The 22969-nt window shown below is 39.7% G+C and overlaps 3 protein-coding genes across 3 annotated transcripts; all 3 read right to left on the minus strand.

Annotated features, from left to right (window-relative positions):
- Positions 1–1463: 1463 nt before the first annotated feature.
- LOC147760621 (uncharacterized) lies at positions 1464–7284 on the minus strand. The gene has a single exon (XM_087017077.1). It carries the CDS (start codon positions 7282–7284, stop codon positions 2110–2112), a length of 5175 nt encoding a protein of 1724 aa, XP_086873203.1. The 3' UTR covers positions 1464–2109.
- A 1301-nt stretch (positions 7285–8585) lies between these two features.
- Positions 8586–16773, minus strand: LOC147760622 (uncharacterized). Its single transcript, XM_087018415.1, has 4 exons — positions 15872–16773; positions 11011–11119; positions 10599–10641; positions 8586–10260 (listed from the first exon to the last, which is right to left on the minus strand). The coding sequence occupies exons 1-4, from the start codon at positions 16383–16385 to the stop codon at positions 9916–9918; spliced, it is 1011 nt and encodes a 336-aa protein (XP_086874541.1). The 5' UTR covers positions 16386–16773; the 3' UTR covers positions 8586–9915.
- A 2082-nt stretch (positions 16774–18855) lies between these two features.
- LOC147760623 (uncharacterized) lies at positions 18856–21071 on the minus strand. The gene is made up of 2 exons (XM_087018020.1): positions 20998–21071; positions 18856–20685 (listed from the first exon to the last, which is right to left on the minus strand). The coding sequence occupies exon 2, from the start codon at positions 20680–20682 to the stop codon at positions 20104–20106; it is 579 nt and encodes a 192-aa protein (XP_086874146.1). The 5' UTR covers positions 20683–20685; positions 20998–21071; the 3' UTR covers positions 18856–20103.
- Positions 21072–22969: the final 1898 nt, after the last annotated feature.

A 22969-nucleotide genomic window follows, 5' to 3' on the forward strand; every position in this document is an offset into this window, starting at 1 on the left:
TTTAACGTCTTCAAACCTGTCCAGATCAGGATTATAAAGATTCATAATGACCAGAAATAAGTAAATCAGGACTTGATTTTGGTTATATATACGGGTTGTCATCGATATGTTGGTTTCACGGGGTTTTACAAAGGTCGTCATTGTTATCTATTTAATTAATCAATGGGAGATCAATATAAGTGTGAAGAAATGAATGGAACAAATCAAGTCATGTTAAGTTGCATATAGATCCTGGAATATAAACGCAAGCCCGTAGCCTGAGCAAAATGCCAGGGGGGGGGGGGCAGTAAGCGGACACGAGGGGGCCAAGCCCATGAGGGGTGTGTGTGTGGGAGGGGGGTCCCCCCTCCCACGGTGTGGAACATTTTTAAAAACTGTATGTATAATACTGCATTCTGGTGGATTTTAACTGTTATTTATTGCTCAATCAGAAGTCAGAAATTGTGGGTTCATTTTGCCATAAGTACAGTCATTTATTCAACACAACATGCCAATTGGACTTTATTTCGTAGATTGTCTTGTCTTTGTAAACAGATTGTTGAATGATTGTCTAGTGGCCATGAGTGCATTTTCTCACAGAATTGATACCAACTTTGCAATTATATTTTTTCACCTTTGCGATTATTATTTTTTTTGCACCTCAAATCCCGGGGGGGGGGGGGGGGGGGGGGGGCAGCTGCCCCCCCCACCCGAGGCTACGGCCCTGAAACGTCACTTTTTATATATGAGTACATTGTAACAATAACTATTGTCAGAAAGATTTGAATGTTATTTTAATAATTTATAATTCATAGCTAACTTCAAACCCCTAACGTTGTCGCCAACATATAATGTTTCCTCATGTACTGCGGCATTAAAGGAGTCTGTATAATTTTAAAGTAAGGAGTCCAAATTATGGAGTGAATACATGTGTATCTTTAGCAAAGTCGTCACAAACACATTTTTATGTCTCCTCCACCTCAGTGTACCACAAACTTTTGTAGTCTCATTCATAACAAGAAAGAAGGCAACAAGGAATATTGATTGTTCGTGATTTGGCCAAACAAGGCTGCTTTTATTATATAACCCCTCTATCCTAATCGTTTTAACAATAATAACAATGTAGCAAATTGTTGCCTGTATTAAATGTTATGGCCTTAGGGAAAAAATTATATATCAAATATTCAATAAGACTCATCCTAAAAATTATGATGTGACGCGTCAGCAAAAGTTATTATTTACCAACAATTTTGCACAAATTTCATTTGTGGGGTTGCAAACAGGCCCCAAACGTAAGCAGAGTGGCACAGTGGAAACGTGCAGGGCCCATAATCCGAGGTCCTAGGATCGAAACCTAGCTCTGCTAGTAGTCCCTTTAATTTCAAAACTTATGCTACCTTTCCATTAAACCCGAAGATGATGTCACACCGATCTTTGTACTTGTAAGATCCCACGGATCTTAAGTGAGAACAATAAAGTCTTGGTTAAATATTCTGTATGTTTATTTCAGTAACCAGCATCAGATACGCATCAGTACTTGTAGTCCAATGGTTCTGACTAAAACGAAAACAAACCAAAAAAGAACATAAATATGTCTTCTTAAATAAAACAGAGTGTTACAAACAATTTTAAACTGCATTAAGAATGTTAAACTAACTTATACAACAGAGCAATCATAAAACTCACATTGCTGGCTTTCGTGGATGTCAATTATTCCTTTTTATCCTGAAAAGCTGAATTTCCTCTAACAAAATCACTGAACATCTACATGTAACTTGACGATATTATACTATGTGGTGTCTGAAGTGTCATAAAAGCACAAAGGAGTGTCGCAAAAATGTCTATTCCTACAGAATGAAAACTGCAAAACAGCCACGCTGCTGAAGTGTCAATCAATTCTTCTCGCAATCCTATCTCCTCACATAAAAGATCACGCAAATGGGCCGCTTAAGTCTACATTAATCAAAATAAACAAGAAATCGGTTATCCGATTCTTACACCGGCCCCTTATGCACATGTACCCACATTGCATAAATTATATTATAAATTTAACCACAGACCCAGATTACAATATTTTGTCTATGTTGTAATTAAAAGGTCTATGACTTAACCACTTTAACCTCCGTCACATCAGTCTACACCTTCCAGAAGACAAAGTTTTGTCACTGGTCTCTTGAAGATTCCATGTTGTGTTCTAACTTGGACTGAGCGAACACGGCCGTCCATACTTGGACTTGTATTTGTCACCATGCCCATTGGCCATTGCAGACGCGGGGTACTTTCATCTTTCACTAATACCAAATCCCCAACTTTGAGATTTCGCTTAACACTGAACCACTTTTGCCGCTCTTGTAACAAAGGCAGATATTCTTTTAGCCAACGCTGCCAAAATAAGTCAGCAATATACTGAACCTGTTTCCACCGCCTATGGTACATATCTTGTTTCACGAATTCCCCAGGTGGTAACACTGGTCCTGAACGCAACAGTAAAAGATGATTAGGCGTCAGTGGCAACAGGTCTTTGGGATCATCAGAAAGCTTTGTGATAGGCCTTGAATTCACAATATTCTCCACTATGCACATAAGAGTACAAAGAGCCTCATCATCCAACTTGAGCGGTTGTTGAGCCAACAATGAGCTGAGAACTGATCGCACTGTTCTAATTTGCCGTTCCCATATCCCTCCCATATGTGACGCGCAGGGAGGATTAAACACCCACTTAATTTCCCTTTGACGTAAACAGTCCGTTATCTTGTTTTGATTCCACCTACTAATATGTTCCCTCAGTTCACGATGTGCTCCTGTGAAATTGGTTCCATTATCAGAGCGAACTTCCTCAGGCTCTCCTCGTCGGCAAATGAATCTCTGCATAGCATTCAGGAACGAATCGGTGCTTAGTGAATGAGATATCTCAATGTGTATTGCTCTGCATGTTAGGCACGTGAACAGACAACCGTACCTCTTTTCTTCACTACGTGCACGTTTTACAAAGAATGGTCCAAAAAAGTCAACGCCCACTATAGTAAAGGGTGGTAGAAATGCTTCTGTGCGATTCTTCGGCAAATCAGCCATTCGTTGTTCAAGTGTCGGGGCCTTTAACTTTCTGCACAACATACACCTATAGATCTCTCGTTTAACGGCAGCACGGCCATTCATAATCCAATAACGCTGTCTGATGTCTGAAAGGACATGTTCCACTCCTGTATGCCCTGCTTCATTATGATAATGTCTCACTATCAAAGAAACAACTGGATGCTTTTGTGGCAAAATCCACTGGTGTTTGGCTGTCTCCACAAGGCTGGAATATCTCAAACGACCGCCAACCACCCAAATGCCGCTGGGTAAGGTTTCTGGCGATAGTCTTTTGAAACCTTTGCTCTGAAACTGTTCCCTTGTCATGTTTCTTTGAACATACTTAACAATCTCTTCTTCAGCCACATTAAGTTCTTCAACAGAGAGCAAGTCACACGTTTGCTGTACCCTTTTTAAGACTTTACTCCTAAGTACAGACTTTGCTCTTAATATCCACGCTACTGCTTTCTTTAGCTCATTCCAAGTGGAATATCTTGCCATCAGCTTGTCAAGTATGTCCGTTTTCATAATCTCAGCATGATAGACACTAACGTCTTGTTTTACTTCAGTATCATGAGCTTCTACTTCTGCTACGTAAGGTGAACTAGGCCATTCCGCCTCAGGAAACTGCAAAAAACAGGGACCACAAATCCACTGTTCCTTACTGACCAACTCTTGGGGCGTTGCACCACGTGATACGTCATCAGCTGGGTTTAATTTGCTACTTATATGCCTCCACTGAGATGGTGAGGTCACTTCTCTTATCTTAGCAATACTGTTTGCCACGAAAGTCTTAAATCGCTTGTCCTCATTTGCAATATATTGCAGTACTATCATGCTATCAGACCAGAAGACAGAAGGAGAAAAGGAAAAGTCCAATTCCTTCCTTAGCAATTCATCTAAATCTACTGCCATAACAGCTGCAGACAACTCCAATCTGGGTATTGTGGTCGCTGAGCAAGGGGCCAATCTAGCTCTACTCATGACAAATGCACAGTGTACGTGGCCTTCTCCGTTTGTCAAACGTAGGTAAGTAACGACACCGTACCCATTTTCAGATGCATCTGCGAAGTGATGAAGTTGAATATCAATCGGGGTACCAAATGCTGGTGGTACTAAACATCGCTGAACTTTCATCTCATTGATCAAAGGTAAGTCATTTTGCCACTTGTTCCACTGATGAGCTATGTCTTCTGGTAATGGATCATCCCAGCCGATCTTCAACTTGCACAGCATCTGGAACATCATTTTCGCTTTCTGAATAAAGGGGCTGACAAATCCCAAGGGATCATACACAGAGCTTACAACACTTAACAGTCCTCGGCGGGTAATAGGTTTCTGTTTGACTAGTGTATTGAACCCAAGTTTGTCAGATTCCACATCCCACAAAACACCTAATGCTCTCTCCACAGGTAATTCATCTTGTTCAAGATCTAAGGTTGGAATTCCTTTGGCCCACTCTGCTTCTGGAATAGAGTGTTGGAGTTCCCGTGAATTGCTTATCCACTTCGTGAGCTTGAACCCTCCAAGTGCCAATAATTCTCGCAATTCTTTAACTAATTGAATCGCATGTTGTGTATCAGGTACTGATTTGAGACAGTCATCAACATAAAAATTCCGCAATACAGTTTCTATAGCCTGAGAGGTGAAATTCAAGGAATTGTCCAGCGCAGTACGCCGTAGGGCAAATGATGCACAACTTGGACTCCATACCCCTCCAAACAGATGCCTTGTCATTCTATAAACTTGAACTGGTTTGTTCATATCATCATCCTTCCACCACAAGAATCGAAGCACGTCACGATGATTCTCGTTCACCTTAACTTGTAAAAACATTCCTTCAATATCAGCCATGAAAGCAACGGGGTGATGCCTAAAACGCAGTAAAACTCCAATCAGTTTGTTTGTTAAGTCTGGGCCTTGATATATTGCATCATTCAGGGAAATGCCTTTGTGCTTGGCTGCACAGTCGTAAACAATACGTACTTTATCTGGTTTTCTGGCGTGTAATACTGGATGGTGGGGCAGATACCAAACATAACCATCATCTCTACTGACCTCTTTCACCTCTTCTGCATAACCTTTGTCTCGTAGTTCTACCATACTTTCAACATACTTTTCTTGGAGCCACTTGTCTTTCTGTAACCTTCTTTTGAGGCACTGTAAACGGAAATTTGCCACAGGCCAGTTATCTGGGAGATTTAGTGGCTGCTCTTGGAATGGAATGTCCATGCTGTAATGTTTTTCTTCTTCATCATAGTGTAATGAATTTTCCCAGATAGTCATAACCTTCTTGTCATTGACAGACATAGCTGAAAAATCTTCATCATGTCCATCTAGCTTCCACAAGTTCTTGATCTGGTCCTGGAGTTCATTGGAAGTGTTCACAAAATAACTTCCAACATTTTCTCTTAACCTTTCTCCAATTGGACCGTTGATTGTCCATCCCAGTGCTGTTCTCACTGCATATGGCATACCTGTCTTTCCTTCTCGGATCTCTCTTGGTTTGAGTAATTCTGGCATGTCTTGTCCGATAAGAATGTGCACTTGGTCAATGTCTACTTCTGGTAACTTTATGTCCTTCAAATGTTGCCAGTTGTCCAACTCTTCCTGAGTAACAATATTATCAGTGCCTATATTTAGCTTGGGCCTAGTCAATATATCTGTCATGTCATATATCAAAGTTTCATCTGCATTTGTCACCTCCAAGTTTACAGATTTACTGAATACTCTCTTTTGGTGACCAAGTGTGTTTAAAACAATGTTGTGAATTTTCCTGGTAGATTCCAAGTTCAATGACCTCGTTAACTCTTCTGAACAGAAACTTTGAGTTGAGCCACTATCTAAAAGAGCATATGTTTCAACAAATTGGGTTTGACCTTGCCCACGGACCTTCACACTAATGATGGGAAGTGCAATCTTTTGCTTGCCCACCCCGGCCCCTGTGGCATTACAAGCAACTTCTTCAGTACTCGTTTCATCTATATTCTGGTTTGCATTTCTCTGGGGTAGATGTAGAAATTTTGTATGCTTCTGTTCACACCCTTCTACTGAGCATACTCGGTTCACTGGACATCTTAAGGCCACATGTCCTGTTCTCAAACAATTGAAACATAAATTCTTCTGTTTTGCTAAAGTTAGTCTATCTTGTACTCTCAAACCTTTGAATTCTTCACAGTTAAATAAACTGTGATGTGAACCACAGCAGGCACACAGTGGACTGTCGGTACTTGTGCTGTAATTGGCAGTGATCTGTCTGTTCCTTCCTTCTCTGCCAGTAGACAGAAGTTGGCCAAAAACAGGGTCATTCCTTTCGTCTGCTGCTAAAGAGATAAAGTTAACCAAGTCCCCTATGTCAGGATTTCTTCCTTCAGACCGGATACTGTGTACCAACTTCAACCATCTGGGTTTAATATATTGGGGCAGCTTTTGTACAATCTTAAGTAGGTAGTCCCCACTATTTATGTCTTCCTTTCTCCCAACTGCACGCAAGGTTTCAAAGCAGCATCTCAACTCATCAGCAAAGTGACGTAAAGCTACATTATCCGTCACTGGTCCCCTATTCATGATTTTCTGTATCCAGGCCTGGGAAATAGTGTAACTGTCTCCGTACCTTTCTTTCAATAACTCTAAAGCCGTGGCATATCCCTGTTCTGGTTCCATAACACAGCAACACTGTATAAGATTATAAGCTTCGCCGCGACAATATTGCAAGAGCCTGGCCAATTTTGCAGCATGAGGAACATTTTTATGTCCTACCATGTTTTCAAATGATCTCATAAATGGGTGGTACTGCAGAGGATTTCCATTAAAAGGCATCAATTCTACCTTTGGCAACTGCATTGCATCTATCAGTGGGGTCAGTGAGTCACTTGTTGGTGAAACAGACTCAGATATTGGTGTATATACTGCACTGTGTTGTATAGTCTGAGATGGAATACTGTATGCAGGCATGGGTGCGGGTGGCACTGCGACAGACGCTGTTGTTTCAAATCTCGTTGGAATCGGAGTCTGAGATGCGGAGAATGCTACTGCACCATGGGGATGATAAAGATTTGGTTGTGTTATGTGAATAAAGTCGGGTAAGCTTGTACTAAATACAGCTGGAGATGGCACTGTAAGCTGAGAAGTCGCAGGTAATTCACATGATACAGGAATACTTCCCAGTAAACGGTCACCCTGTGATGTCATGGACTGTGTTGCATGCGAAGCAGTGAGAGGGGCAGCCTGCATTGTCCAAACAGGTTTAGGAAAAGGTGTGAGTGGTACCGCAACAGACACTGGTATATTAGATGTTGATATTGCAGACTGAGACTGTGGTACAACTGGTACATTGTGAGATGTGAATGTCGTCTGGCTGAAAGCTGGAATGTTTGAACTTAATGCACTAACCCGCAAGAAAATGCAGTAGTATCGAAGTAGCAAAGAAGCATTAACGCAGTAGTGGTGTGGAGCATATTTGCAGTAGAAATGCAGTATAGCCTACTGCAATTCTACTTCAAAAATTACATAGGGTTGTACAGAGGAGGAGCATTAATGCAGTAGATTAGCAGCATAATAGAAGCATGTTTCAAATATGCTAATAAGCTCCCACATCGAAGCAGATTTGAAGCATGTTTGCAGTATGATTGCAGTAGTCTACTGCCCTGGAGTATCTACTTCGTTTTCGTGCGGGAAGTGATGGCATTGTGACAGGAGATGTCACAGACACTGCATTCATTGTGGAAATACCCTCTGATCTACATGTGTATGGTGTCCCTGGATGAGGTATGGGGCTTATAGAAGCTTCACTGATTGATGTACTAGTAGCTACATTGTGCGGTGTACTGGTAAGAAGTGAATGTTCTCTCTTTATGTCTCTTAAAAGAGAGTGAATAGATTGATCAATGTCTCTCTCTAATTCTTCAATTAAATGACGCTGTCTTTCTATTTCCTCTTGAAGTGACATGGTTGGAAAGCCAATTCAGAACTGTAAGATCCCACGGATCTTAAGTGAGAACAATAAAGTCTTGGTTAAATATTCTGTATGTTTATTTCAGTAACCAGCATCAGATACGCATCAGTACTTGTAGTCCAATGGTTCTGACTAAAACGAAAACAAACCAAAAAAGAACATAAATATGTCTTCTTAAATAAAACAGAGTGTTACAAACAATTTTAAACTGCATTAAGAATGTTAAACTAACTTATACAACAGAGCAATCATAAAACTCACATTGCTGGCTTTCGTGGATGTCAATTATTCCTTTTTATCCTGAAAAGCTGAATTTCCTCTAACAAAATCACTGAACATCTACATGTAACTTGACGATATTATACTATGTGGTGTCTGAAGTGTCATAAAAGCACAAAGGAGTGTCGCAAAAATGTCTATTCCTACAGAATGAAAACTGCAAAACAGCCACGCTGCTGAAGTGTCAATCAATTCTTCTCGCAATCCTATCTCCTCACATAAAAGATCACGCAAATGGGCCGCTTAAGTCTACATTAATCAAAATAAACAAGAAATCGGTTATCCGATTCTTACAGTACTTCAATCAAATTTGGAAAAGGTAGAGATCGTTAATTGCATTGTTATGTTGCCTGCTTACAAGATGAGCAACAGCAGTTATTTTTACGTCTTCAAAGCCTTTTACGTCAAACGAAATGAATATCTGTCCACAAAGCTCACTAAACAGACTTCCTTACTGAAGAAACTTTAGCATATTTTTCACATAAATTTCTCTTCCTTAAGGGGAAGGCAACTTTTGCTCTATACAGGCATCTCGTGGCAAATTATCTTCTAGAAAATCACAGAAACCACTGCAGTGTCAGAGGATTTCGGATCGGCTACATCCTAGCGATACATCATGATCAGTATATAAAAAACACAATTGAAATAAAAAAAAAACACGTGCATATTGTGGTGAAGGCACGGTCAGCATCAAAACCGGTCAATGCACTTCCTCATTTCTCATCGCAAACTTTTGTCGCTTGACCATGAAAGGGAGTCTGCATTACCATTTAAATCAAAGCGCCTTTGAGGGCATTCTCACCTAATCAATAAGCAAATAAACCTGCAAATATGTAAAAATGTATTTCTTAATTATTCCCTTACAACGAAAACCCGACAGGGTCAGGGGACGCCTGAGGGTTAACAGTGTGGGGAACCACCCGTATCACAATATAATATGTACATTTTGTGCTCTGGTTAGAAATTGCAACAATAATAACAATTATTATATTTTATGATAAGCATTTAAAAACTACAATGAAGATAAAAACTACGTACATATTATGGTGAAGGCACTGTCAGCATTAAAACCGGTCAATTCACTTCCTTAATCCTCATCCCAAACTTTTGTCGCTAGACCATGAAAGGGAGTCTGCATTACCATTACTCCCCCCCCCCCCCCCCAATTCAAAACATAATATACATGTTGGCTCTGGTTAGAAAATTTCAATAATTTTATAATATTATAATATTAATCTATCACAAATTTCTGCCAACATTTTTTAAGTAAAAATATGATCACAGTGCAATAGATCTGATCGGCCTCGGGCTATAAAGAATCACTGGAACGTGCACGAGTATTAGCCAATAACTTGTCTTAGCATCAGCCAGTCTTTGCAATGGTCAGTCTAAGGGTGCATTCCCAGAGATTTAGAGGGTATTCCCAGAGATTTGGATCGATCCAGAGATTAAGATTTAGATCGACCTAACTCCCTGGGGGTTCACGCTAAATTGCAGTCAGCCCTTACAGTAGGCGGGTCAGACGCTTAATCCGTCTAAGCTGACAGTAATCTAGTGAGACTCCTCACAGGGATAGATCGATCTAAAATCTATGGAAATGGGGTCTTAGCATCAGTCAGTCTTTGCAATGGTCAGTCATCTGATTTGTCCGGGAACAGCTGTGGTGTCGAGTTCTCTGTATACAATAAACTGGTCCAGATGACTGGGGCAACCTCTCTAAGAAAAGAGGACAGTGAACCCATCCAACTTCGCACAGCATTCTCGCCGCTTGCATCCTCCACAGCGTCTTGACCCTGTCTCTCTTCGGCCGTCTCTTCTCCAATAGCTTCGCAATCCTTGTTAAGGCCCTCAAATACCTTTGATTGTGTTTTAGGCATAGATGAGCCGGGGCTGTTCAAGGCTGCATGGGGCGAGGAGAAAACGTGGTCATCAGGAGCGTCCACAAAGCCGGATTCACTTGGTTGTGTCTCCATTCCCTTGTTTTAAAAGGAATAAAAAATATTCAATATATTTTGTTATATTACAAATAGTATATTTTAAGAATGTTAATGTTGAAATGACGACATCTCTTATTCAAGTGTATTTGGATGCTACACATATTTGGGGCTCCTAGCAGGATATGAGCAAAACAAATACGAAAAACAAATTAATGTGAGAACATGCAATTTAACCAAAACGTTTAAAAATCCCAGCCATCAAATTTGTCGTGAAATTTTCGATTGCGATATATATATTGTCACTGCAGATATTCGGAGTAGAATATCTCGTAATTAAACCGGAATGAACTATTGTTCATAAAGCTACAATTATATACCTCTTGTTGGCATTCCACGCGGTCATACTGTTTCTGGTGACCCCTGAAAAATATAGAAAATGAAAATAATTGAAACCTGACGACGATTTTATCAATTTCTTCCCAGTTCTCTCTCTCTCTCTCTCTCTCTCTCTCTTATTTAATAAATATTAATTTTTGAGTAAAATGAAAGGTCACTTCACTATGCAAACCATTTTCAGAGATAAAGCCAACTTAAATTTAAAAATTGTCGAAACGAAACAGGAGGACGAGGGGCTCTCTGTAGCCCTCTGCATCTGCCTCTCGGTATGCTTCTGATTATCAGATTATTCTATATATAATCATGATCCAATTTACACCTGATTCAGCTCTATATCAAAGTAATTGCCCTGTCCATCGAAGAGGAGTACAGCGCGTAATGGTAAAGACTTACGTGACATCATCTCGTAAATAAATGACTTCACATCGCGGAGCTGACCCTGCCTGTGGTTGACTTATTTTTCCATTGCCTACATCGCCTGGTCCTTCGTTATTCCTGTCATCTGTAAATACGTAAACAATAAAATTGCTCATAGAGCAAAGGCCTTGCAAATGTGAAATTTTTTTGAAAGGCACTTAAAAGTATTGTTAGTATAGACTTATTTTGGTGACAATTATGGCTATTTAGAAATTTAGTCAATACTTCAACCAAGGAGTTACAACTGTTGTAACTCCTTGCTTCAACTTAAGCTAAGACTTGTTTATAAAAAGAATAGAGGCTGTCTTTTTGGATTGATATGTCATTAATATTGGGCATGGAAATATCACCTGTCTATATTTATACGAAATGGTGGCGGCGATCAGCTGTTATTGCTTAGAAAATGTCAGTGACTTTTTGTCCAATCAAGTACATGCTATTTTTTTCTTTTTTTCTTTGTTTTTTTTTTTTTTTTTTTTTTTTTTTTTTTTTTTTTTTTTTTGGGAGGGGGGGGGGTTGTCAAGGGTGTAGAGGTATTTGGTAAGCTGAAGGTTGGACATATCATTCGACAGCTTAACTGCTTTGTGCAAGCTAAAGGAGACAAAACATTTAGTGAGGCGGGCAGTCTCCCACCATACTGAGTTTCAATGTATTCAACAATCTAGACCTTCCTTTTTCAAGTTACATTTTTCACACTTGAAGCTTCTGAAGTCTAAAAAATATAATTTTTTGCCAATATTTCAACAACAGCCTACTATCGTCTTCAAAGGGAAGAAGTTACTAAAAGTACGTTAAGCTGAGAGTGTGCAGTCTAACTTATGCAGGTGTTATGAATCCCCCTAGCATTAGTATTCAGAAAAAAATCCATATAACAGTAAATATATAAAGAAACGTGCCAACAACTACCCCTCTCATTCAGTAACCATCCCGCAACCATATCTTTCCTTGCTCCGCCTTCTAAAACCACACAGAAACCAATTTCACACTCGAACCAAGCATGCACGCGAACTTTCACAAAATGTAAACATTCCGGCTGGTCTAGTTTTCTAGCCTCACTGTAACACTTAGGTCCCCTAATAACTTCAAATTGAACGTCCCACTGGCCAAAACGAAGCAATCGGATGATATATCCGCCGTACATTTACCCCCGGGTATTTTTCATTCTTTTTTCCCGATCGTGTGACTTTTGTTGCACATTCAGATTGATAGTGCTACTTATGCACGCCATGTCGGACGTTTGATACTGACTTATAAATGGTCATGTAAGCGTTATTTTAGAGCACTTTCCGATCAAGTTAATGTGTCTTAATCGTGAGAAGGCAGGAATGAGTTTCAATTTTCATTTTACTGTTTTATTTGTAAATTCATATACATCTTCACACACATAGCCCTACTAGTAAGCGTATTTTCCCCAACGTTTGGTACACTTATAAGTAATACCTCAGCATATAATCTGCCAACTACATACGCCACGATATTTAAGATTAGTTTTTGTACCTTTACAATGTCAGTTATTTTTCTTTCTCATTTTCAGTCTTTTCCACCACCGAAGGATGCAGAGTAACTGCAGGGTGTCACAGATCCACGAAAAAGACTGAACCCCCCATACCAGGCCTACCCAACTACCAGACTCGGCACCTAAGGATCCTGAATTAACCGGTATATCGGACCACACTACCCGTTTTCAAGGTGTGTGTCAGATCGCATTTCGGAGTATCATACCCCAGAACAAATTTTGTAGGACGACCGCGGGCTCATCCTAGTTCCGCTGTCACCTTGATTGGATAGTAAACGATTGTCGTAAAATCGCTATATGATTTTGGTGGTTTTCAAATTTATGCACCCGGTTTTAAAATCATATAGCGATTTTACGACAATCGTTTACTATCCAAACAGCCGAGCGTGGGCTCATCCTGTCGGTGTTCTGACTGATACTCCGAAATGCGATCTGACACACACCTTGAAAACGGGTAGTGTGGTCCGATATACCGGTTAATTCAGGATCCTTATGTGCCGAGTCTGGTAGTTGGGTAGGCCTGAACATGCAGATTTTCTTTTACTGTCTGTAATTCCCGCTATTACTCTTCCCTCTGTCCCCACTAAATATGGTAGCAAGATTAAAGGAAGTGTGATCAGCTACCAGCAAAAACAACATTCTGACTATATTTTGAATTTATATGATACTGAAGATTTTCCTTCCTTGTCCTGCAATGATCACATGGTAATTGTATATGCAGCAGTGATGGACAAAGAAAAATCAGCCAAGTTGGGAACACTAGCAGTGTCTAAGGAGGAAGCTTCTGTCATTGAAGAGGAAACACGGTTACAGTCAACTGACCCTAAATGGCACAGTGTGCGACGTGAACGTAGGCTATTACTGCATCCAAGGCTGGAGAAGTAATTACTAGAAGAAAAGACTTTGAAAAATTTGCAGAGAGGTGGAAGTGACTTAACCAGCGTGCAAATTATGTTGTTTTAACGTTGAAACAACGTTGAACCATAACGTTGAGAAGACATTGGATAAACGTTGGATTTGAAAGTTGTGTCAACCTCAGATAAGAACGTTGTATCAACGTCAGAAAACAATGTTACATCAACCCCACCCAGCGGGATATTTGCCTGGATGTGTTTAGCAGCTGGACATGTTTGATGGCTAAATATATGTAGGGTATAAATGTATGGCCTTTAAGTTAAAATTTCCAAGGTTTAGATTAATATATGTTTCTTTTCTTATATATATATATATATATATATATATATATATATATAAGAAGATAACTAGAAGATAACTACAACCTTCAATATACATATATATAACAAAGTCACAGTCACCTCAGCCTGTCTATCTATAATAGCAGGTTACCAAGAACTGTTAACTTCATCACATTTACAGCAACTTATTCATCCTAGTGTTAGCTGACCTTGCAAGGAATTCAGTTTATTGGAATGTATTTCTGAATAACAAGTTAGGAAAATTCACTAGTTAACTAAAGACACAAAACAACTATCACTTTTACTTTAAAACCGTTTTGTTATTATTTTGATAAATTTAGTTACAGTATTGATAAACAAAGTATCACGTTTTCAATAATTAATATTTTAAATTACAATCTATGTCTGCAAGGCTGTGTCAATGACCAAAATACAACATTTAGTCAACGTCACATTATGAGGGTGTTTTGACGTGGCTGGATCAACGTTGATTTTACGTTTAATTTAGGTAGATCAACGGCAATTCAACGTATCAACCTGTTTTCAACGTTGATCTAACGCAACTATATGCCTACTGGGTTTCGCCTTTGGCCATGCCATTACAATAAATAGTGTGTGGGATCAGATTTGGTCCTACTGCAGCTGAGGTCGATTGTTGGACAGCACAGGCGACCTGTTGCGGTTTAACTAATAAATGTTTTTCTGGTGCTTATGTGACCCATTTCATGCCTTGTGATGCCCCTGGAGGTGTACTTAACTGAGGGACCGTTCACATGAAATATGTTTTCTAAAAATATAAAAATCTATTAGCGGTATCTTGTGATCACGGTCTGGTGTCAGAATCTCCTCCGAACACAGCCGAGAATTAATTACAGCTTTGGAAGAAACTCGCTCGCGCCGCGGGGTATTCAGGGCACAGACCGTGATCACAAGATACCGCCAATAGATTTTTAGATTTTCAGAAAATAGATTTTTCATTGCAGACGTTGCAGACGTTGCTGTGTATGACCTGCTGTTAACAGTGGTTTCCCTACTGGTCTTTGTGCAAAATAACCGGCTTGCAGTAATCTCTTGTTCATGAGGCACCTTGAAACGGGCGTTTGAATGACATTCTGCCACTCTTTTCTGAGGACACGGGTTGTCTTTGTACGACCAGCACGGCGCACTCTACAGAGAAGCCGATTCTGTGTTCTTGGTGTGATACGCGGACACCCTGGTCGAGGTATTGGAGTAGGTGTCCCTGTTGTAGCATTTCTTTTGAGGACTTTACTAACGGTTCCCGATATATGTTGCATTGCCTGGCAATGGCTGTCCGTTTCTGGTCATTTTCTCTGAGAGCAAGAATCCCATAGTAATCCGCGTTGCTTAGCTGTCGAACCATATCTTCTCTAAGGCACCTGTCAAGTTACAGAGCGACCCCTTTGTTGCTTCTCTTAATGCACTCCAAATATTGGCCAAACCCATGCATTTTTATACAAGGGCAGAAATTGCCGAAAAGACCACCCAGCACATTACTGACCACAGAACATGCAACTGCATGCATCAATTGTTTGGAGAGTTGTGTAGTAATAAGGTAACACACCTGGCTACACATGGAGTGACACCTTAGTTTTGGATTTAAAGTAGTTAGAGAGAAAATACATTTTTTGTAGAAAATTTACTCGCCAAAAAATAATATTCCATATTTCAATATGGAATTAATACTTTAAGGTAGTAACCCTGTATGCTTAAATAGATCACTTAGACGTTGCAAGGTATTCTGATACAGTATCTGCAAAATACCCGAAAAATAATAGGCTACTATGTGTCAACGTACTATAGCACAACACGACTCAGCCTATGACTTATTTGAACCCCCCTATATTGACAATAAGCCCTCGCTCGGATGAAGTCTATACAACAGGGTCTACAAACATTTTCGCAATCATGATCAATAGCATTGATCTGAGTAACATATCTATTCTGTATTTAAACTATAAATTCATTCTATATTTACATATTGTCCAATGATCTATTTATTCATTCATCCAGTTGTCTTTCTTTATATTTTCTATCCATCAATTTATAAAATTTATATTACATAGAGAGAGACAGAAGAGTCGAATTTTTTATTTCTGTTACAAACCTTGTACCGGCTGTGAACCACCTGCAGTCAGCGCTCTCCCCAGCTTATACAGTGCTTCTGTGTCGTGTTCTGGTAGGACTGCGTCAGCTTTAAAGTAAAGGCATCTTATAACTCTATATTTCTTCATCTTGTCGTTAATATCTTGAACGGTAACGCCGAGGGCACATACGGGTATAAACCGGTCACTTCCCAACCGATCTAATAAGGCACTATCAGCAATATATTTGCTCCAGCAGTCTTGCATGAAAGCCGGGCATATAACTGGCACAATAAACTTCGACTTTTCTAAAACATCAAAAAGTGCGTCAAAAACTCTTTGTCCAGGGTTCACGTCTGTGCAGTCAAGGAACACTTTCAGCTTACATTTTGTTTCCAAATATTTTGCGAGGTCACGCGCAAAGTTATGATTTTTTCTTATAGCTTCCTCGTCTACTTTTCCTGTCGCCAGTGTACGATCAAAGCCCAACAAGTAAACGTCATACATGTAAGGCTCTACACTCAAACTGGCCGCCATATCTCAGATACTGGTTTGGGAGTTCAATCCTCTTGTGTAGGGTGTCCTGCCAACGAGGTTTTCGACTCCTATTGTCAAGCGAAGAACAAGGAAGTGCCGTCGCGTCCGAATACAGTTTTGGGTTGTACTAGTGGGCAACACTACAGGGGATATCGTCCCTACATCTTGTTGCGTTTCCAACGCCGCCGTTCTGTAATATATAAATATATATATATATACACGAGCAATATGCTTTAATGATATTATAATCAATTGATCGCATCAGCCATCTTTGAAAAAAGCCCCAGTGTAAAACGAGTACTTGTCTAAAACGAGTCTATTGCGACATCCACAAATTTCAGTCCATTCAATATTAAATATGAAAAATAAGTAAGAAAACTCTCCTTTATCTCAGATACAGATACCAATAGTCTAAAACAATTGCGGCACTTGCGTTGGGGTGATTAAATTTAGCCCTCTCAATTTCCGCTAGAACTCTTAACACAGTCTGCTTGCAGTTCAGATTCATGGTGAACTTAGTAAATGGAGGTCTATTTAACATCTGTCTGTTTCGCCTTTTTATTTACACACACACACACACACACACACACACACACATACACACACACACTGCATATCAAACATATGTTTACCCGACATTTACATCCAAAAACGTGTTAGTGCGTTTTTTCTTTGGCCCCCTTATTGAGTCTTTCATGACACGCACTATTTGGCCAAATACACAATCAATGCATTAATCTGGTTTGTATATTGACTCTTTTCATCTTTTCATCGTTGGAAATTGCATTGTGGGAAAGCGAGTCCTTGCTATGTCGAAACACTTACAGCGGTGCTGAAAACCATGCCTGGGTTTACGTACTTTGTGTCCCGCTGCTACAATAACAGTAAGCGAGATCGACACGTGAGTTTTAGTAAGTTCCCAGCAAATCCGTTAGAATGAAAAATATGGCAGAAAGAAAGGAAAATATAGCAGATTTGTATCAAAAGCAGGGCACCGCGTTTGCGCCGAACATTTCGAAGGCGGGAAGAAAACCTATAATATTAGGAGATCAACGGCGCTTAAATAAAAAAAAGAGGAATGCTTAGTTAATCAACGGATCTAACGAAGTATCGGCAAATAGAACTCAGGGGAAAACAATGCGCAAAAAAAACATTATAAAGATCTGAAGAAAAAATTGAAGAATAGGGACCTAAAAAGAAAGAAAAGACTTTAAACATGAAGTTATGGAAAAAGAAACTAAAGGCTGTTTTAACTTAAAAGTTTTACACGGGGTTTTCTAAGAATTCAAGAACTTTCACGACTTCTAATATAACAACAAAGAGAGGGTTTGAAAAGTTTTATATGTAATACCCTTTTTTATGTGTTTTATTGATAACTGATAATTTTAAATGTAGTATCACAGATTTTAGTCTCTCGTAACCCTTTGTAGGGTGGGTTTTATTATTTTTTGAACGTGAGACGTTGTGACGGCCCGATATGCCCGACAGGCCAGATATGTCCTACGACTAGAGAACAGGCCAGATATATGTCTGACAAAAAAGAGCCAGATATGTCCGACAGGCCAGATTTGTCTGACAAAAAAGAGCCAGTTCAAATCCTGCCCCTGTCTGTTGTATATCGCTTTCAGCTGACAAAAAAAAGGTATATTCTTTGCAGAATTATTTGCCAAATATATTTTTCTTAAAATTTGCGTTGTTGCAATTGCTTTTGCACGTTTGAACGTTTTGAAATGATTCCCTCTTCTTATAGGGGCTTGCTTAAACCAAAACCGTTCCCATTGTGCTCTTTAACGTCATACGTGAAACCAAGCTAAATCTCAGCACAAAACGAAGTCACAGAAGAAAAAACTATCTAGGAACGCTTCGTGTCGGCTTCTCAAACAAGGCCTCGTGTACATCGTGAACTTCAACAATGATGATAAGACCATGTTCGGGACTATCGTTGCGCGAGATGAAATACATCTGTATGGCACCCGGGCTATCGATTATAATTGCAGATGTAAACATGTACGATTATAATTGCAGATGTAAACATGTACCACCAAACGTACCCTTTGCGTGACAAGGTACGGTATCAGGACAATCTCGCCACCCCCCACCCCGGACTATTCCCCCCGGACAATCCCCCAGGACAACTCATTTTAATTCTTTCTTTTGTCATCTTTTCTGTCATTTAAGTCAAACTTGCATTTTGTAAATGCTATCCATTAGTTTCTATAGCATGTTCATCTGTAAATAAACGAAAAAATTCACTTTATGATCAAGTTCGAGCATTTTGAAATAGTTGCCATAAATTAAGTGAAATGAAAACCAAGATGCAGGTAAGTCTAATGTTCTAATATGCTACCGATCAGTAAATGAAATGTCAAATGATTTTTATTTTACTTCTTTATAAATAAGGATTAATAGTAAAACATTTATAAAGGAAAATAAGTTGCAGTTACAAAGCTTTTGTTGTTACAACGGGTCTCATTAAATGACCAGTCAAAGGAGAACTATGAAAAATGAACAGTATCTTTAATATGTCTATTTTGCATCCACCGGCGTGTTTAGACAAGCAGCTCTTTAAAATCCCAAAGACAGTAATGTAAATTGACAATTTATAAACGAAAAAGAGTGGACAACTGTATAAGGTTCTTGCTCTACAAACCTCAGGGAAATAGTGAAAAAGGAAGTTTATAGACATCACCGATTGAAGAATCTTTGTAAAAAAAAAAAGAAATTGGAAATTTCAAATTGCACCACACGGGAGTTACTAATTTAAATTTAGTAATTATGATAACCTAAAAATGAAGCAATTAAACCCTTGATAGCACTGGATTATTTTATTTACAAATGTCAAATTCTTGTAGAATGTACATGGACCTACTTTCAACATTGATCTCATTCACTGAATGCAAAACAGTAATGCCACTCCCATAAAGTGACAAAAAGGCTGCAAATGAATCTCTGCAAAGGCCATGAAGGTGATTAAATATAACTGTGAAAGTCCATCACTCCGATTCAAAATGTATAACAATATGTCCCTGATATATAAACAAGATTTGTTAAGTTTTTATGTACACTAAGAGTGCATTCCCATAGATTTTAGATCGATCTATCCCCGTGGGGAGTCTCACTAGATTACTGTCAGATGTCCGTCCCAACTACTGCAACCTGTAAGTTGGTAATTAACTTTCGTGCCCGCTCGGCTGACAGCTATTTAGCGTGAACCCCGAGGGAGTTAGGTCGATCTAGTTGGATTGATCTAATCTCTGGGAATGGGGTCTAAGACATTTGACCTTCAAAATCCATCCCTGCAGCTAGAGGATATAAGTCAATTTAGACTGGTTTACATTTGCCAAGTAATGTGATCCATCTTTAGCCCAGAGTTTGCATGTGAGGCTATCCAGTCCCTTATACCAAGTAAAGAAATCGCTGCTCTACTTCCTCGTGGTCACCACATTTTAACCCCACCTCAAGACGCAAAATCGTAAAATCACGGGGAAATTTGGCCTCCACGACGAGAACTAGGACAGGCCCTATTACCCACTTACAGTTTTTAGTAGGCGGGACAGACGCTTAAGCCGGCTAAGCTGACAGTAATCTAGTCAGCCTCTCCACAGGGATATATCGATCTAAAATCTGTGGGAATGGGGTCTTAAATCACTGGAATGTACACGAGCGTTAGCAAGTTTTACCATTAGTCAGTCTTAGCATCAGTCAGTCTTTGCATTGGTCAGTCATCTGATTTGGCCGGGGTCAGCTGTGGTGTCGAGTTCTCTGTATACAATAGACAGGTCCAGAGGGCTGGGGCAACATCTCTAAGAAAAGAGGACAGTGAACCCATCCAAACTTGCACAGAATTCTCGCCGCTTGCATCCTCCACACCATTCTCTTGCTCCTCTCTCTCTTCGGCCGTCTCTTCGCTTATGGCTTCACAACCCCTGTCTTCACGGTTAAGGCCCTCAAAAACTCCCCACTGTGTTTGAGGCACAGGTGAGACGGGGCTGTACCAGGCCGCAAGGGGCGAGGGCGGACCGCGGTCTTCAGGAGCGTCCGCAAATCCGGATTCACGGATGTGACTTGTGTCAACGAGCGCTAGTGGTGGTGGTGGTGGTGGTGGTGGTGGTGTCGTAAGTGGTGGTGGCGCTAGTGGTGGTGGTGGTGGTAGTGGTGGAGAGTCCTGACTCGGGAGGCCATTGTCACCGAGAGAACTAGGACCCGGTTGAGGTTGTCCTTCTACAGTTTCGTCGCTGAAGTGTGGTCCATGTGGGCCTTCGTCTCCAGTCCGACATGTTCCATCCTGTGCATCCATCCCCTTGTTTTGAAAGGAATAATGAATTATTCAATATATTTATGAATCACAATAGTATATTTTAGAATGTAAATGTTGAAATGACGACATCTCTATTCAAGTGCATTTGGGACTCCTATCAGGACAAGACCAAAACAAATACGAAAAACAAATCAATGTGAGAACATGCAATTTAACCAAAACGTTTAAAAATCCCAGCCCATAGTCGTGCAACTTTCGATTGCGGTATATATATTGTCATTGCAGATATTCGGAGTAGAATATCTCGTAATTAAACCTGAATTAACTATTGTTCATAAAGCTACATCTATATACCTCTTGTCGGGATTCCACGCGGCCAGTCTGTCTCTGGAGAACAGAGAGAGGTTGGTGACCCCTGAAAAAATATAGAAAATGATAATAATTTAAACTTAAAATAAGCTTAAATAACAACGATTTTATCAATTCCTTCCCAGTTATCTCTCTCCCTCTCTTATTTAATAAATGGGAGTCTATGTACAAGCAATAAGGTGAGCGTAGGGTGACCTCTGACCGGAGAGTGTGTGGCAGAAAGACCCCCTTGTGTCTCAGACCTATTCAAACCTCTAAGTCAAGAACAAATGTAAATATGGTGCTTGATTACACAATATCCCCTTCTGCTGAGTAACCCTTTTTTAATCCCAGGTTTTTCGTGATGACAGCTACATGTACTGTATGTGCATCAGGATAAAAAGAAGTTTTGTTTTATAGTATTTTCTTATTAAAGGGATACCAGCTCTTCAAATGAAATTCAAAATTCCTCAATGAATACATTGTAAGCAACACAGAAACATTATAAATTTCATTTTACAACCAAAACGGTGGCTATCGCAGTTATTCTGAAATCTGATTGCCATCGGACATCGTGGACCTTCATAGATGGCTACACTTAAAAAAACTTTGAATGTCGGAACAGATTCATTATCCATTAGTAAAGATATCGATGGGAACACCGTCGGTCACTTTTCCAGAAAAAATTAAACGTTGCATGGTTTGTAAAAACTATGGACCCATGATCATTTACATTTGTTTAATGGATCACTTTTACGTTGCAGGGTATTCTTATATAGCTACTAGAAGGCTATATTTATAACAGAAAAATAATATTATATAAAAAAGTCCCGTTGGTTTCTTTGTCAGCGTACTGTAACACAACTCGACTCAGTCAGTCCATGACTCATTTGAAATCCCCTGTATTGACAATAATAATAATAATAATAATAATAATAATAATAATAATAAAAGGGCCCTCGCTCAGATGAATTCTATACAAAAGGGTTTACAAACAACTTTGCGATCACGGTTATTAGCATTGATCTGTGTTTTCTGTATATATATATTTGTCCAGTGATCTATTTATTCATTCATCAAGTTGTTTTTCTTTATATTTTCATCTATCAATGTAATTTATAATACATATATATAGAGAGAAGAGTCAAATTCTCTTTTTTTTTGCTACCGACCTTGTACCGGCTGTGAAACACCAGCAGTCAGCGCTCTCCGCAGCTTATCCAGCGCTTCTGGGTCATCTTCTGGTAGGACTGCGTCAGCTTTAAAGTAAAGACATCTTATAACTCTATATTTCTTCATCTTGTCTCTAGTATATTTTTGGGTAACGCCGAGGGCACATACGGGTATGAAATGGACACTTCCCAACCGATCTAGAAAGGCACTGTCAGTAATATATTTGCTCCAGCAGTCTTGGATGAAAGCCGGGCACATGACTGGTACAATAAACTTTGACTTTTCTAAAACATCAAAAAGTGCGTCAAAAACACTCTGTCCAGGGTTCACGTCTCTGCAGTCAAAAAATACGTTCAAGTTACATTTTGTTTCCAAATATTCTACGAGCGCACACGCAAAGTCTTCACTTCTCCCTATAGCTTCCTCGTCTGCGTTTCCTGTCGCCATTGTACGATCATAGCCCAACAAGTAAACGTCATACATGTAAGGCTCTACTCTGAAACTGGCCGTCATATTTCAGATAGGCCTACTGGTTTGGGAGTTCAATCTTCTTGTGTAAGGTGTCCTAACACCGCATGTAGGCCTATAAATATTTTGGCTAGAATTGTCAAGCGAATCTAACAAGGAAGTGCCGTCGCTTTCGAATACAGTTAGGGCACGTTCGGCTGTCACCTTGATTGGTTAGTAAACGATTGTCGTAAAATCGCTAAATGATAATAAAACCGGGTGCATAAACTTGAAAACCACCTAGGACAACCTTGGACTGCCACATTAATCCAATAGGCCCCTACAATGCAAAAGTAAA

Source organism: Lingula anatina, chromosome 7 (assembly GCF_051362555.1).
Source record: "Lingula anatina isolate TDL-2025a chromosome 7, LinAna3.0, whole genome shotgun sequence".
Taxonomy (NCBI): Eukaryota; Metazoa; Brachiopoda; class Lingulata; order Lingulida; family Lingulidae; genus Lingula; species Lingula anatina.

Coding starts and splice junctions, on each gene's coding strand:
- LOC147760622 (XM_087018415.1), bottom strand. CDS start 16,385: ATGGCGGCCAGTTTGAGTGTAGAGCCTTACATGTATGACGTTTACTTG. Junction 10,642..11,010: donor TATTTACGAGATGATGTCAC/GTAAGTCTTTAC, acceptor TATATTTTTCAG/GGGTCACCAGAAACAGTATG. Junction 10,261..10,598: donor GCGTGGAATGCCAACAAGAG/GTATATAATTGT, acceptor TTTTAAAACAAG/GGAATGGAGACACAACCAAG.
- LOC147760623 (XM_087018020.1), bottom strand. CDS start 20,682: ATGGATGCACAGGATGGAACATGTCGGACTGGAGACGAAGGCCCACAT.
- LOC147760621 (XM_087017077.1), bottom strand. CDS start 7,284: ATGCAGGCTGCCCCTCTCACTGCTTCGCATGCAACACAGTCCATGACA.